Source organism: Schistocerca cancellata, chromosome 2 (assembly GCF_023864275.1).
Source record: "Schistocerca cancellata isolate TAMUIC-IGC-003103 chromosome 2, iqSchCanc2.1, whole genome shotgun sequence".
Taxonomy (NCBI): Eukaryota; Metazoa; Arthropoda; class Insecta; order Orthoptera; family Acrididae; genus Schistocerca; species Schistocerca cancellata.
The window spans coordinates 1097551482-1097568957 of NC_064627.1; the positions used below are offsets into that span (position 1 = coordinate 1097551482).

Here is a 17476-nt window from a genome sequence, read left to right on the forward strand (position 1 = left end):
TGGGTTCCATAATACAGACTCGTGTATAACATCAATGTTCGCTGGAGAACACACACTTCTTGGTCATCCTTTGGTTTCTTCTCTTCAAAGTTTTTAATCCAACATTTTATCGTGTGTTTCAACGGAACGATATCTTGGCGTCCTAAATTATAAAAACATTGAAACTCCCTCTGTGCTGCTACCAAACTTTAATTCAGTCTAAGGCGCTACAGTCATGGACTGTGCGGCTGGTCCTGGCGGAGATTCGAGTCCTCCCTCGGGCATGGGTGTGTGTGTTTGTCCTTAGGATAATTTAGGTTAAGTAGTGTGTAAGCTTAGGGACTGATGACCTTATCAGTTAAGTCCCATAAGATTTCACACACATTTGAACACAAACTATCATTGTTTTTATAAAACTTTTTTTGTGGTTAACACACACTGTTGCCCATTCCACTGATCGATGATTACTGAAACGGCAGACTGTTTACTCGCTAAGTGTCACGAACCCACAGTGATGCCACTTCCCATGGCTTCCACTGCTCATTTCAAACATTCCTGTTATTCTGTGTCACCCTGTATTTCATGTAACTAACTTATAAACTGTAATGATAGTCAACTATCTGTATATACAAATGTGTGTACATATACGTGTAATGTAATTTTTCTGTTATTAACATGTTACATTTTGTACATCCCACACATCATCTTTGTATCTTTGCTCAGTAAAAATCTTTGCATTGTAAACAAAAACATCACGTGTATAGCACATGTGAATATTATGAAGTGCCCCACAGTAATTTATTTACAATGTGTGTGTGATGTGGAGTTCAACAACCCATGCATTGACCTGGAAAACTACGTGAACCACAACAAAACAGATTGCCATATACTGGAACTTATGTAATTTAACACAACTATTTTGCATCATACATAAATGAATGCAGGCACTTCAGCCTATTTTTATTAATAAAACAATTTATAAAGTGTCACTACATACTTGAATATTCTTGTGAAGTGTTGGAGCAGACAATATGCTGTTGGTCAAACCATTTCTGTAGCTGAAAATTTTAGCCACATGAAGATAGACATAATAGCCCAAAACAAGTTATGGCAGTGAAATAAAATATTTAAAAAAATATTTGTGGCTGGTTGTGTCATTCACTAACTAATACTAAAAATAGTCAAGTGTTTGCACAAAGTCCATCCTCATAAGTAGAACTTTCATATATTGGAGCAAAATGGGCCTTGGTGTACAGAGATAGTAGCTGTGTGTGTGTACAAGTTTTCGTTTGAATGTGTATGAGTTCTCCTTCTTCTCCAAAGCCTTAAATATTTGTAGTATTCTCCTTCATTCTGCCTGTTTGCAACTCAGCCTGTATCTGGTGAGTAGCAGTCTGTTGTTTCCATATTTCTGTAGCAGCAAAGAAAGTATAGTAGGACCCGCAATAACTTCCTCTATATTTATATACTATTCATGGCTTTTGGAATGTATGCTTCTTTATTGTTCCAGTGACTGAAGCATAGGAAAGGGTACTCTGCATTCTTATAAGATTACTCCAAGTTTTGTTTCGTTGTACAGTTAATTACTGCTGGGATATTATTATTGTTGCAGCTTCGCATGCTACTCTATACTGTGCAGGTCTCTTCATCTTCTAATAACTGCTGCAATCTACATCCTTCTAAATCTTCTTACTGTATTCATCTCTTGCTCTCCCTCTACAGTTTTCCTCTCCATCATACTTCAATACTAAACTGGTGATCCCTTGATGTCTCACAATAGTCAGTTGTTCCACATTTTTTTTTTTTTTCTTCCCACTTCTATTCACTGTCTACTTATTACTTATGTGCTCTACCCATCTAATATTCAGCATTATTCTGTTATACTAAATTTCAAAAACTTCTACTCTTTTCTTGTCTAAGCTGCGTATAAAATTATTTAAAAGCAATCTTGGCCATAACCAATGTTAACTTCTGACCAGTTTCAGCCTTTTAATTATGGGCCATCATCAGAATTTACACCATCTAGATTATGGCGATGGTGCCATTGCCATCATCCACATGGTGCAAACTTTGGTGATGGTCCGTAATGAAAAGGCTGAAACCGGCTGGAAGTTAACATTGGCTGTGATCAAGACTGCTTTTAAATAATTTTATCACAGTAAGATTGCTGATCTCTGTAGAGTGTTATGTAAAATCATAAATTGTTTATCATCCATATCTCACTTTCATACATGACTACACTCCATACAAATACTTCCAGAAATGACTTCCTAACACTTAAATCTGTATTCGATGTTAACAAATTTCTCTTCTTCAGAAATGCTTTTCTTTGTGTCACCTGATTCATTTCGACTAAATTGTGTTAATGTTGATCTTAAAACTTCCTTTCAAGACACTGTTGATTCCACTCACCTACTCTTCCAAGTACTGTGCTGTCTCTGACAGAATTTCAATTTTATCAGGAAACCTCACTGTTTTTATTTCTTCTCTCTGAACTTTAATTCCTGTTCCAAATTTTTCTTTGGTTTCCTTTACTGCTTGCTGAATGTACAGACTGAATAACATTGGGAATAGGCTACAACTTTGTCTCACTCCCTTCTCAAGCAGTGTCATGCCCCGTCGACTCTTATAACTGCCATCTGGTTTTTGTAGAGGTTGTAAATAGCCTTTCACTCTCTGTATTTTACCCCTGCTACCTTCAGCATTTCAAAGAGAAGACTCCTTTTGCTCTAGTGAAATTTGTTTCTAATTCCTTACATATGCCCTCTAGCCATTCCTGTTTAGCCATTTTGCACTTTCAGTGATTTTTCATGTTTTGGACATTGACATTCCCTTTCACCAGCTTCATTTGCTGCCCTTCTATGTCTTCTCCTTTCATCAATTAAATTCAGTGTCTCCTGTGATTTCCAAGGATATCTGCGAGGCATTGTTTTACCTATTTTGTCATCTGCTGCCTTCACTATTTCATCTCTTAAAGCTACTCATTCCTCTTGTACTGTACTTATTTCCCCCATTCTAGTCAATAATTGTTTAATGCTCCCTCTGAAACTCTCAGCAACCCATGCTTCTCTCCACTCATATAGGTTCCATCTCCTTGTTTTCCTATCTTTTTGCAATTTCTTCAGTTTAATCTACAATTCTTACCTTTTTGCAGTTTTTCAGTTTTAATCTACAATTTATAACCCATAGATTGTGGTCAGAGTCCACATCTGCCCCCAGCAATGTTTTACAGCTTAAAATCTGGTTCTATAATTTCTGTCTTATCATTCTATAATCAATCTGAAACTGTCTGGTGTCTCAGTGTCTTCCACATTTACAACATTCTTTCATGATTCTTAAACTAAGCATTAGCAATGATTTAAATTATGCTCTGTGCAGAATTCTACCATTTGGCTTCCTCTTTCATCCCCCCCCCCCCCCCACACCTCCCCAGTCCATATTCACCTACTATTTTTCATTCTCTTCCTTTTCTTACTGTCAAATTCCAGCCCCTCATCGCATTTAAATTTTCATCTCCCGTAACTATCAGAAATATTTCTTGTATCTCATCATACTTTTCTTCAGCATCTGTGGAGCTAGTTGGCATATAAACTTGTACTACTGTGGTAAACCTGGGCTTTCTGTTTTATTATTAAACCCCTCCTCCATTACCCCTATTTGACTTTGTATTTACAACCCTACATTCACCTAACTAGAAGTTGTGTTCCTTCTGCCACTGAACTTCACTAATTCCCACTATATCCAAGTCCAACCTCTCCATTTCCCTTTCTAAATCTTCTAACCTACCTGCCCTATTAACAGATCTAACATTATACACTCTGAATTACAGAACGTCAGTTTTGTTTCTGCTGACGACGACATTCCCCTGAGTGGCCCCCGCCTGGAGATCCAACTGGGGGACTGTTTTACCTCTGGAATATTTTACCCAAGAGTATGCCATCACCGTCTAACCACACAGTTTATAGCAGCATGCACTGGGGAAAAATTACGGCTGTAGTTTCCCCTTGCTTTCAGTTATCCGCAATACCAGCACAGCAAGTTTGTTGTGATTTCTGTTACAAAGCCAGATCAGTCAATCATCTGGACTGATAACCTTGCAACTACTGAAAAGGCTGCTGCCCCTCTTCATAAACCACACATTTGTCTGGCCTCTCGACAGATACCCTTACATTGTGGTTTCACCTATGGTACGGGTTATCTGCATTGTGGAGGCATGCAAGCTTCACCACTAAAGGCAGTGTCTTTCGTTCATGGGGGGAATACATGTCGCTTTGTTGTTCAGATAACTGAAGTGTTTCCTGACAATATATCTGTTGCCTTATTTGCCAAATATTAGTGCTTATAGTTCTGTTCGATGTCTGTTCTACAGCTGCAGGTGTACTCTGCAAACTCCAGTGAAGTGCATGGAAGACATTACTTCCCATTCTACCACATTTTAGGGTTTCTCTCCATCCATTCAGATATGGAGTGTGGGAAGGATGATTCATTAAATGCCTCTTTCTGTGCTGTAATTAGTCCAATTTTGTCTTCATGGTTTCTGTGGGACTATACATTATATTCTTATGATCCCCACTTAATAGTTTGTAAGTAGGCTTTCGAAAGATGCTTGACATCTGTCTTCAGATGTCTGTTGGTTCAGTTGTTCAGCACTTTGTTGATGCTGTGCCATGAATGAAATGAACCTATTCATGCTATTTTTACATGAATACGTTAGATACCAATTTGGTATGGGTCCCACACACTTAAACAATATTCGAAGATGTGTAGCATGAGTGTTCTGTATGCAGTCTTCTTTGTAGGCTGACTGCATTTTCCCAGTATCGTGCCAGTAAACCAGAGTCTATTACCTGCTTTACCTATGCTTGAGTCTATGCGATAATTTCATTCATATCTTCACAAATTGTTGCACCCATATCTTTGTGGAAGTTGATTGACCAAATATGACTAATTGATGAAGCCCTTTTCTCTCTTCTCTCTTCTTTTATATGCGTTATTTTTCAGCTCTTGGACAACGAGTTTTTAACACACTGAGTGACAATCATTGACTTGAAAATTAACTGAAATTTTTCATGTGGAGCAATCTCATTTAGCAATATCTAACATGAGGTCTATACAAGGACAATGTACTTGAGGGCAATATTATGGAAATGGGAGAGGACATAGAAGAAGATGAAATAGGAGATATGATACAATGTGAAGAGTTTGACAGAGCACTGAAAGACCTTTGACAGAGCACTGAAAGACCTAAGTCAAAACAAGGCCCCGGGAGTAGACAATATTCCATTAGCACCACTTACGGCCTTGGAAGAGCCAGCCATGACAAAACTCTGCCATCTGGTGAATAAGATGTATGAGACAGGCGATATACCCTTAGACTTCAAGAAGAATATAATAATTCCAACCCCAAAGAAAGCAGGTGTTGACAGGTGTGAATATTACCGAACTATCAGTTTAATAAGTTACCACTGCAAAATACTAACATGAATTCTTTACTGGAAAATAGAAAAACTGGTAGAAGCTGACCTCAGGGAAGATGAGTAGGATTCCGTATAAATGTTGGAACACGTAAGGTCGTACTGACCCTAGGACTTACCTGAAAGATAGATTAAAGAGAGGCAAACCTAAGTTTATAGCATTTGTAGATTTAGAGAAAGCTTTTGACAGTGTAGACTGGAATACTCTTTCAAATTCTGAAGATGGCAGGGGCCAAATACAGGGAGTGAAAGGCTATTTACAATTTGTACAAAAACCAGATGGCAGTTATAAGAATCTGGGGACATGAAAGGGAAGCAGTGGTCAGGAAGGGAGTCAGACAGGGTTACAGCCTATCCCCGATGTTACTCAATTTGTATATAGAGCAAGCACTAAAGGAAACAAAAGAATATTTGGAGTAGGAATTAAAATCCATGGAGAAGAAATAAAAAATTTGAGGTTTGCCAGTGACATTGTAATACTTTCCGAGACAGCAAAGGACCTGGAAGAGCAGTTGAACGGAATGGGCAGTGTCTTGAAAGGAGGATATAAGATGAACATCAACAAAAGCAAAATGAGAATAATGGATTGTAGTCGAATTAAATCAGGTGATCCTGAGGGAATTAGATTAGGAAATGAGACACTTGAAGTAGTAGGTGAGTTTTGCTATTTGGGAAGCAAAATAATTTATTATGGTCAAAGTAGAGAGGATGTAAAATGTAGACTGGCAATGGCAAGGAAAGTGTTTCCAAAGAAGAGAAATTTGTTAACACTGAGTATAGATTTAAGTGTCAGGAAGTCTTTTCTGAAAGTATTTGTATGGAGTATAGCCATGTATGGAAGTGAAACATGGACAATAAATAGTTTAAACAAGAAGACAATAGAAGATTTTGAAATGTGGTGTTACAGAAGAATGCTGAAGATTAGCTGGGTAGATCATGTAACTAATGAGGAGGTACTGATACTGCTGGGGAGAAGAGGAATTTGTGACACAACTTGACTAGAATAATGGATTGGTTGGTAGGACCTGTTTTGAGGCATCAAGGGATCACCAATTTAGTATTGGAGTCCAGTGTGGAAACCAAGAGATGAATACTCTAAGCAGATTCAGAAGTATGTAGGTTGCAGTAGTTGCTTGGAGATGAAGAAGCTTGCACAAGATAGATTAGCATGGAGAGCTGCATCAAACCAGTCTCTGGAGTGAAGACGACAACAACAACAACAAAACATGAGGTTGCCAGACACTTTCCAGAATCCACCTCTCTGTGATATATGTGACAAGCAGATACGCAAACATGAGAAAACTATTGATATATGCAAATGATCCTAATCTCTAAACTACACCTGTGAGCTTGCACTGAAGCTATAAAATGCACATTGTATTTTATTACAAATGTAAAAGCAGCAGAATAAGTAATGTAGTATATCAACTGCAACCATTGAATGATACACACGTGCTGAGTATAAAGAGCTGAATATTGAAGTGAAGTGAATCCATATGAAAAAGCTCCAAAATAACTGCTTCCAGTTACATTTTATGTGAAAGTCACCGGTGCTACTGCCAGGCCTGGTGTCTAATGGTAAAGCATGTGCCTGGAAACCAGGAGGTCATGTTGTTGAATTTCAGTCAGAAAATGCACTTTTTCAGTCTGTCTTGAATATAGCATTCACCTCTCGGTGACGTGAAGATTCACCAGATTCCATATAAACTGTAGGCCACCTTTTCTCAATAGGATAACAGGAGTTGAGTGGGGCCACACACATCACCAAAGCAGTATCCATTTGAAAGACTTAGGCTACTGAGCCATTGGAAGTGCACATCACATGCCGCACCCCCCCACCCCCACCCCCACCTCCCCCCCCCTGCCTTGCCCCTCCCACCTGACACACACACACACACACACACACACACACACACACACACACACACACACACACACACTCTCTCTCTCTCTCTCTCTCTCTCTCTCTCTCTTTCTCTTCCTAGAGCCTTCCCATTGGAAAAGAGTCCACTTTCCTGTGGATTTAGGCTTCTTGCTCTTAAATCTGTGTTTAATTGTCCAGCCACCATAATTCAGGTCTTCATTGGTGCCTCTGGCCTTCAACAGTGAGAAGATAGCCTGAGCGATGACTGAGCTATGCAGTGTCCATATGATGTGTCCATACCAATGAACTTTCCATTCTTGTATCTTCTCATTAATTGAAGCCACTCCAGCTATTTGTCGGACTGTTGTATTGTTGATGTGGTTCAGCAGAGAAGTGTCTAATAATCTTCTTAGTATCTGCATTTCCAGGGCACGTAGTCAGTGAGCGGCACTTCTTGGCGTGGACTAATACTCAATACCATATAATACAAGAAGCCTCACCATTGTGTGATATAACTTTGATTTTAGGTGGATAGGCATCTTCTTATCACAAAGAGCACCAGTGATGTGTCTGAATTGCATTCAGGTTGCTTTGATTCTTGCTCACACATCCTCATTCACACAGCTGTCACTCTGTTGTTAAGAATTTAGATATCAGAATTTATCCACCAGAATTTATCCAGCTTCATTAATTAAATAGTTCAAGAAGATGGAACTTTCTGAGGTACTCAATCTTGTGCATGTTTAAATGGAGGCCGAATCTTTGTAGTCGATCATACTGTGTTTGAAGCTGAGTTGGTTATTTACTGTATGTGGTTTCAGATTTTATTGGAACTAGGTGCTGAAGCAGATAATTTTCAATCAATAAATGAAAGTAATTGGATTGTATGTGTATAGCTGTAATATTTTCATAGACATTTTTGTAAAAAACACACACACACACACACAGAAAATCTTTAGATGAATCTGAATATAGGAAGACATGCCACCACAAGGAGGGAAAGACTAAAATAATGGTGAGCTAAGTAACATGTAAAATTAAGTACTTAGTAAATTCCAGAACATAGTTTTGTTTGAGAAATTATAAAGAATGAAAAGGAGTAAACAAAAGGAAAAAATGTAAAAACAAGGACTGAGAAATATGTTCCAAAATAGTGCAAGACCCAAGCCACATTGAATTCATCATTACATTCTTCATAGAATGGGCAAATGAATCTTGCTTTTGCATACATAAACACAAGGAACAATTAAAATGAAGGGCTTGCAGTATTGAAGAATTTAATAACATTTTTCCTTACAGGTATTTTGTGGATGAAACACCAGGAGTCCTTGTCCACTATATAAATTTTCGCCATCTGCCATTTTGAGTAAATTTACCACATCAATACTGATAATTTTTTTCATTTAAAAGTTGGTCACAAACCATCACAACAAAATTACCAGTTTGGCTGTTCGGTGCAGCAACAGTGTTTCACTGTAGAGGCAGTATCTGTACAGAGCATTGTGCTCTCAGTAGGGACTGGTTTTAATGTGCTGATGTGTTTATGAGATTGTCATTTTGCTGGAAATGATCAGTATTTTAGAGAAATTGCTGATGTAAAGAAAATACATATATTTCAGTGCCATTCGAACAAATTGCTGTGGACAGTTATATGAGAATGGAACAGCAGTTACCTGTGTTATGAACAACTAAACTTTTTGACAAAAATAGCAACTAGGTGACAGACTATTTCAGATATTATTTTTAATGTTAACCTTGCAGACGCACAGACCCAGAGATCTGCCAAAAGAAGAAGAAGAAGAAGAAGAAGAAGAAGAAGAAGGAAGTAAAGAGCAAATGACTATGTTGGGAATTGGTGACTATCAGTGACACTTTAATTGAACAGTGTGAAGTTAGAATTAAACTTCTTCTTAACGCGTTGACTGCCACAAGGCCACCAGTGGCCACAGAAGAGCTGCACCAATTATTAACACATTTAATAACAAAGGCATCACCAATTTGCAGTTTGAAGTCATGAAACATATTAAATGTGTTATATCAAAATGTCAGAAAACTACAAGAAGAAGCTATGGATGGATGATACCTTAGTTTGTTTTTGAATCTGGACAATGTTTTTATATTGATGCTTCTGGGAAATCAATTATGCACAAGGGCGTGATGAAAAATAATGCCTCCATTTTTTTTATTCTGTTCTCAGCATCGGTTCAAGTGTGATGCATCACACGTATTACTCAGTCAACTTCTACGTTGCTGACAGCTCCAAATTGTAGTGTGTCATGTGGCAGTGTGTAACATAATGATATCAGTGTCTGAGAAACACCATGCTGTAATAGAATTTGAAAGCTTCTTTTTCTTCAATTGTGGGACTTTTTGCACCAGTTTCACGCATATTTTTCTCATGTTGAATTGTTTATGTAAAATTTGCGCTACACATTCTTTGTTGATCTTATAGTTTCAGGAATTGATCGAATACACAACCAGTGGTCAGATCAAATCAGATTATTCCACTTCTTCTTCTTCTTCAATCCATTTTAGATGTCGAAATGCACCACAGTCATAAGTCATCTTCAACATCTTCTCGACTGTCTTGGAAACGCTTGAAGCACTCATAAACTCGCATATGTCACAAGCAGTCTTTGCCATACACTTCTTTTAAAAAAAGATATGTCCACTTATCATTTTTCTGGAAACACAGAATGACAGCTCTTACACAAACAAAGGCCATGGCCATACTGATTTTTCTGCAGACAGCAGAGATGCTGCACTTGACTGAGAAGCCTTCATGCTTTACAGATATTGGCTGTTCATCTTTGGCTCATGCGTATGTACTCCATGACAGTATCAGTCCCATTATTCTATAGCCACAGTTTGTATAGGTGTTTGCCATCGGCCTCAAAATTTGCTAAAATGAATTCCATAAATACGCCAATCCCCAAGCTGGATATTGAGATCATCTGCCTTGATTGTCCTATTTGCTCATGTTCTTGTGTACGTTTTCTCACTTTGATTTATGAAGTTATTGTTGTTTATGTTATGTTATGTAGACGAGGTCATTAGATAATAGACAATCTCACTGCTGTGCTCTGCACGGTGACTTGTGTAATAAACTGTGATTGCAGATAAAATGCTTTTTCTGGATTAAGAGGCAGTACTGTTTTGCAGGAGATGGAGGCTGCGAGTCAGCACTACGGCAGCCATTCGCATCCAGCGAAGACAATGTACAAAGTTAACAGAGGCGAGGCGGAGCAGCTGCAGGTGGAGCGTTGGCGCAACGTTCAGCAGGATGCCGTTGAGCGTGTGCGGGTCGCTCTGCGAGAGTGCACCCAGCTGCCACAGCCACCGCTCCGTGACCCTGCGACATCTCCGCCTATACCATCTGCCACCGTGACTACGCCCTCACCTCCCATATTGACGCCTCAGCGGCCATCCGTGGGGCCGGTTCCTCCCGACTCTCCGTCCCCTCCTCCACCAATGCTGCCACCTGCAATCTCCACAAAAACCCGCACCGACCGCCCGCACTCCACTGGCCCACTTGTGCAGTGCACCACTCCTCCAGCGAAGGAGAAATTGTCTCCCACACCGTTCCTCACGCCACCTGATGGAGTTGACCAGCAGAAGTCCAGGTACGAGCATTTTGATTAGTAATGTGAAAAATCACTGTGCTGGAACTCATGTATATCACAGTTATTTTGTATACTACCAAATTTCTGAGCACAAAGAGGCTCTAGTTTACACTCATACTTCCAAGAAAAATTTTCAGTATCTTTAACTGTAAGGTGTTAGAGATTTAAGAGCCCTCGCTCTATATTAAGGTTACTGTTTACCACTGAACAAAAACAGAGTTTTCATGTGATAATTGTTTCTGTTTCCAAATTTCCAAAGTGATATTGAATTTAAAATAGTGCCTTGTGTAGTTTTATTTCAGTTTCATCAATTTTTATCTACTAGGGTCTTGATCTTTCAATAGATTGATTAATTTAACCACAAAATACCAACTGAATTCTCAGAAAGACTTGAACGGATTCAGAGCCATAAGAACAACCACTATAAAAGAAAACGTAACATTTTTGTTTCGTTTTTGCCCCTCTTGTGTTTGACTGCAAAACAGATGGGTCGTTAGCATCCATGTACAACTAAACAGAAGTAGGTTTGACATAAATTAAGTTAGACAATTATTTCAGTTAAACAGAGGTGGGTAATCATACCTTCCAGACATGATCACATTCAAGCAGTTCCACAAGCATTCTCCAACTGTACATTGATAACCATTGTTTGTTGTGGAGTGCGGAACTTACTGCACCAGTCTTGCTCTGGTTTGTATCACTCCTACCCAGCTGCATGAGATGAAGTCTTCAGTCTGCATTCACTGCATCTTTTTTTGCCCTCAAAATGGTCAAGTTTCAAGTCCAACAACTGTATTGAGGGTGAAAATCAAACAATGGAAAACACAGGATGGAATGTAACAAAATTATGAAAAGGAAAGTTGCTACTCGCCATATAGCGGAGATGCTGAGTCGCAGATAGGTACAACAGAAAAACTGTCACAAATAAAGCTTTCAGCCAGTAGTGTCTTCATCAAAAACACACACACACACACACACACACACACACACACACACACACACAGATGCAACTTGCACATACATGACTGCAGTCTCAGAGTGCAGTACGGCTTCAGTTGTCTGAGACTGCGGTCACGTGTGTGCGAGGTGCATGAGTGTCCGTGTCTGTGCTCTATTTTTGACGAAGACCCTACAGGCCGAAAGCTTTATTTGTGACAGTCTTTTTGCTGTGCGTACCTGTGACTCAGCATCAGTATAGTGAGTAACAACTTTCCTTTTCATAGTATTGTATTGAGGGTGAAATTTATTACACCAATTTATGTAACATTTTTTCTGATATCCTCCAAAAACCTACTTGTCAGTCTGGGCAAAAGTACCGTATTTACTCGAATGTAAGCCACACTCGAATCTAAGCCGCTCCTGAAATTTGAGACTCGAAATTCAAGGTGAGAGAAAAGCTTTAGACCGCTCCTCCAAATCGAAACAAATTGGTCCATTGTAACATGACACACAATTGAGGTCGAATGGATGAAGATACAGCTACAGTAGTTTGGTTCAAGTTGTAAGCTTAACAGTTAAGCTTTACCACGTAGCCATTGCTATGTGTGAGGCACTCCGTCCGTATTTATACGGGTACCCTTCCTTTTTCACGTGCTTTGTCTGGTTTGAATCGATTGCTTATTTTGCTTTGATCTGATAAGTGCCATTCTCTTTGTTATAGGTGTTTACGTCACTCTAAGCTGAAAATGCATTATTGTACTGGGTCATGCATCGTTTGTTGCATTCTGATAGCGAGTGTTTACGGCCTGTCGCCGCTCGTGGCGTGGCTTGCAATACGAGTATAAACATGACATGATATGTATATTCATCCATGTTTGCTGTTGTCTTGGTCTAGTTTCGTAGTTTATTAGGCAGACAGGATTTAAATGAGATAGCAGCAAACATGAAAGAATACATGGCATAATGTTTACATTCTTCTACCTTTTCTTTTAATTTATTTACTGACGCAGAAGTTTTGGCGCCAGTATTTATCTTGGTGCCTGGCAAAGCATACCTTTAGATTAGATTAGATTAGATTAGATTTACTTTCATTCCAATTGATCCGTAGTGAGGAGGTCCTCCAGGATGTGGAACATGTCAGAAAAACAACAATACATGACAAATATTTACAACTAAAACAAATAAGCTAATGTACCATTCCACAGGTCCCAAGTGGAATGATCATCATTTTTTAATGAACACCAAGAGTCATTCTACAAATACCAATGCACCGAATTCAAAACAAAAAAGCCCTTTATTCATTTATAAGGTAATAAACATGTAATACAACTACTGTAATACTTATTTACAATGAACACATTACTGCACTGAAACACACAGACACACAAATTTTCAGTGAACACATTACTGCACTGAAATTGTGCAGAAGTTATGTTGTACTTATATACAAATCAGTTGGTTTTACTAAGAAATTCATCAGTGGAGTAGAAGGAGTTGGCCACCAATAAATCCTTTAGGCTTCTCTTAAACTGAATTTCATTGGTTGTTAAGCTTTTTATGGCTGCTGGCAAGTTATTGAAAATGTGTGTTCCTGAATAATGCACACCTTTTTGTACAAGACTAAGTGACTTTAAATCCTTGTGAAGATTATTCTTATTTCTAGTATTGATTCCATGAATTGAGCTGTTGGTTTGAAAAAGTGATATATTTTTAATGACAAATTTCATTAAGGAATAAATATATTGGGAAGCTGTAGTTAGTATCCCTAGTTCCCTAAACAGGCTTCTGCAGGATGTTCTTGAGTTCACACCACATATAATTCTTACTGCACGTTTTTGTGCCCGGAAAACTTTAGCTGGGCTTGATGAATTACCCCAAAAAATAATCCCATATGACATTATGGAATGAAAGTAAGCATAGTACGCCAGCTTTTTCATTTTTATATCCCCTATGTCTGACAAAATTCGCATTGCAAACAGAGATTTGTTAAGACGCTTCAGCAGTTCTGTGGTGTGCTCCTCCCAGTTGAATTTATCGAGCTGTAATCCCAAGAATTTAACACTGTCCACTTCTTCTATCTTCCTGTCATCGTATGTTAAACATATACTCTTGGGACACCCCTTACAAGTTCTGAACTGCATGTAGTGTGTTTTTTTCAAAGTTTAGTGACAAAGAATTGGCTAGGAACCAGTGATTAATGTCCACAAATATTTTATTGGCTGATCTTTCTAAGACTACACTTGATTTGCTATTTATTGCAATGTTTGTATCATCGGCAAACAAATCAAACTTGGCGTCTGGTAATGTTACTGATGAAAGGTCATTGATATACACAAGGAAAAGTAAAGGCCCCAAAATGGAACCTTGTGGGACCCCACATGTAATTAGTTCCCAGTTGGATGATGCCTGATAGCTTGATACATGTCTCTTTCCTAATAACACCCTTTGTTTCCTGCCAGAGATATAAGATTTGAACCATTTTGCAGCATTTCCTGTTACACTATAATATTCTAGTTTACTTAAAAGGATATTGTGATTTACACAGTCAAATGCCTTTGGCAGATCACAAAATATACCAGTTGCCTGCAATTTTTTGTCTAATGAATTAAGCACATTTTCACTGTAAGTGTAGATAGCCTTCTCAATATCAGAACCTTTTAGAAATCCAAACTGTGACTTTGACAGTATGTTATTTGAGATAAGATGGTTATAAAGACGACTGTACATTACTTTTTCGAAAATTTTTGAGAATGCTGGCAACAGTGAAATTGGACGGAAATTTGATGCTATTTCTTTATCTCCCTTCTTAAACAGTGGCTTAACTTCAGCATATTTAAGCCATTCAGGAAATATTCCACTGATAAATGACTGGTTACACAGATAGCTTAATATGTTACTTAGCTCAGAATCACATTCTTTAATTAACTTTGTTGATATTTCATCATACCCACTAGATGTTTTTAGATTTTAAAGATTTTATGATGGACATTATTTCTGTTGGGGTAGTGAGGGTCAAATTCATATTATGGAAGTTACTTGAAATGTCTGGTCTAAGGTAATCCATAGCAGCATCTACCGAACCTGACAACCCCATCTTTTCAGTAACAGTTATAAAATGTTTGTTAAAAAGTTCTGCAACACTATACACATCTGTCACCAATGTATCATTTACTCTTAATGTTGTTTGTTCCTCTTCATGTCTGGTTCTACCGGTCTCCTCCTTCACTATATCCCATATTGTCTTTATTTTGTTATCTGATATGACTATCTTTTCCTTGTAATATATTTGCTTTGACATCCGTATTACAGTCTTTAATATTTTGCAGTATTTCTTATTATGTGCTATAGCATCAACATTGGAAATGTTGCGGATTGACAGATACAGTTTTCTTTTTGTTTTACAAGATACCCCTATTCCTCGAGTAATCCATACCTGTGTTGTGCTACATATATTTGAAGGCAGAAGTTAATTGTGGCGACACCTACCAACATTTTTCAGAACTTCTGCTTACTTTGCACTCGATTCTAAGCTGCAGGCGGTTTTTTGGATTACAAAAACCAGAAAAAAAGTGCGGCTTAGATTCAAGTAAATATGGTAGTGTTATTGAATGTTATGTGATTTCCATTTTGTAGACCTCTCTACATATTGTTACTCCAAAAATGTGGGTATGACATGACTGACTGTAGTTGTGTCTCACTGATCTGGTAGTCAAAAGATACCATACTTCTCCTTTTCACAAAATGTGAAACTTTGCATTTCTCTTCATTAATAACATGGTGCCTATGAGCCTTGTGCTTGTGCATGATCTTTGAAAATCTGAAGATTTCAACTGTTACTATATACCAACAATGAAACACCACCAACTTGACCACATATTTTGAGAAGAAAACTGCACGCTTGCAAGATATCACCCCAACAGTTGACCGTATGTGAAAATCTTGACCATAACTTTAATGACACGCAGTTATGACATCCTGAATGTACAGCTTTTAAACTTTCGTGGCACCAGTTGTCACCCGCTTCACCCAGTTGCAACCACCTAATGTCCGAGCCTGAAGTAATGTACAGCATAGTGAATAACGGGTTTGTGTTCGTAATTTTCAGTAAACCAATAAGCGATAGTGCTTTGTTCATTGTGTTTCTAACATGTAACAGGTGTCAGAGATCTCTTTGCTTCAAACACTTTTATGTCATGATTCAGAATGGAGTGTATGTTAATGAAATGAATGAGTGCATGATTAAAGAAGTAGTGTAGCACTGTTTAAGGATTAACATTGTTGATATTTCTTTGAATTGAAGAGCTGACACTGCTGAAGTACAACACATTAGCAGGATTTGTGCTATTCTCCAATGTGATTGGCACGATTAATTTGTAAATTGCAAACTGTAAACTACATTTTATACTATTATTCAGATGCTCAGGCATATTAATTTTGATTTTGAGTTGTGTATAGTTAAAATAGAAGACACGTGCGTGATGTTGACATATTGTGTGTTCTCAAACAACATTTCAAAACATGTTCGGCAGACGTGACCCCCTACCCCTTAATCTTCCCTCACCTTCAACATGCCGTGAATAGGAGGGTGCTGGCTGTCACTCCTCTAAAAACTGCTTTGCTCTTGGGCATCAGACAGAAGCAGTGAGATGGAGGAAATGATGAACAAATGATGCCCATGAATAGTTCAGAAGCTGTAAATTCAGAATGTCATAACTGCATACTATCAGAATTGCGGCGCACATTTATTTTTGCACAGGGTTGATTACTGGAGCTGATATCTTGCTTTTTTTCTCCTTATAATATGAATTCAAGTTGGCGATTTTCCCTTGTAAGTTGAACAGCAACAGTCCTATTACAATCTCCTGGGACAAACCAGCTCATTGCAATGTCTCTAGATGAGTCTCAACTGTAGGTGCGGTGCCTTGTGTAGCTAATTTTAGTGTGTGTGTGTGTGTGTGTGTGTGTGTGTGTGTGTGTGTGTGTGAGCGCGCGCGCGCGCACTCAGATTTGTGTTGTTGTACATTATGATGATGATATTGCGCAAAACATGCATTCTGACTGAATAACATGGTTCTTTGGCTGATCAGCCTATGTAAGGGTTGTATCCTTACAATGTCCACTGCAGATTTTGCAAAAGGGCGTCCTTGCATAGAAAAATCTAGTGAATACCACATGCACTGGCAATAAAGCCTGGCAGTATGTGTGGTGGCAACTTTGTGGAACCACATGCAAAAAGTTTTCCTGAACAATTGAAGTACTTTGCTTGAACAAAGTGTTGCTGGCAGCTTTGGCAACAACAGTAGAAAATTGGATCTTCCAACTTTCAACACCTCCGTTCCATTCCATTGCTTGATTTCTCACAATTATTGAAAACTGGTATAATAAGGTCAATGAAACACTCCAGAATTTAAGTAAAACATTGGTTTCAGATGAGTGTATAGTTGTTATTGCACTATCATATCTTTGCCTTGACTCCTTAGACACATCTTTATTTTAGAATTGACAAAATTTAAAGATGCAAAATCTTGGAGAATAGCTTTTTAATTTGTAATTTTTTTAATTTATAATACTATACAAGGACACAATTTTAACATACC

At 38.3% G+C, this 17476-nt stretch overlaps 1 protein-coding gene across 1 annotated transcript in view; it reads left to right on the forward strand.

The window, feature by feature from the left end:
• Positions 1–17476, forward strand: part of LOC126163116 (serine/arginine repetitive matrix protein 1-like) — a 95505-nt gene that overhangs the window by 65148 nt on the left and 12881 nt on the right. Inside the window, exon 3 of the mRNA XM_049920039.1 lies at positions 10480–10940. Coding sequence (XP_049775996.1) covers positions 10480–10940 — 461 coding nt within the window. The remainder of the gene's footprint in view (positions 1–10479; positions 10941–17476) is intronic.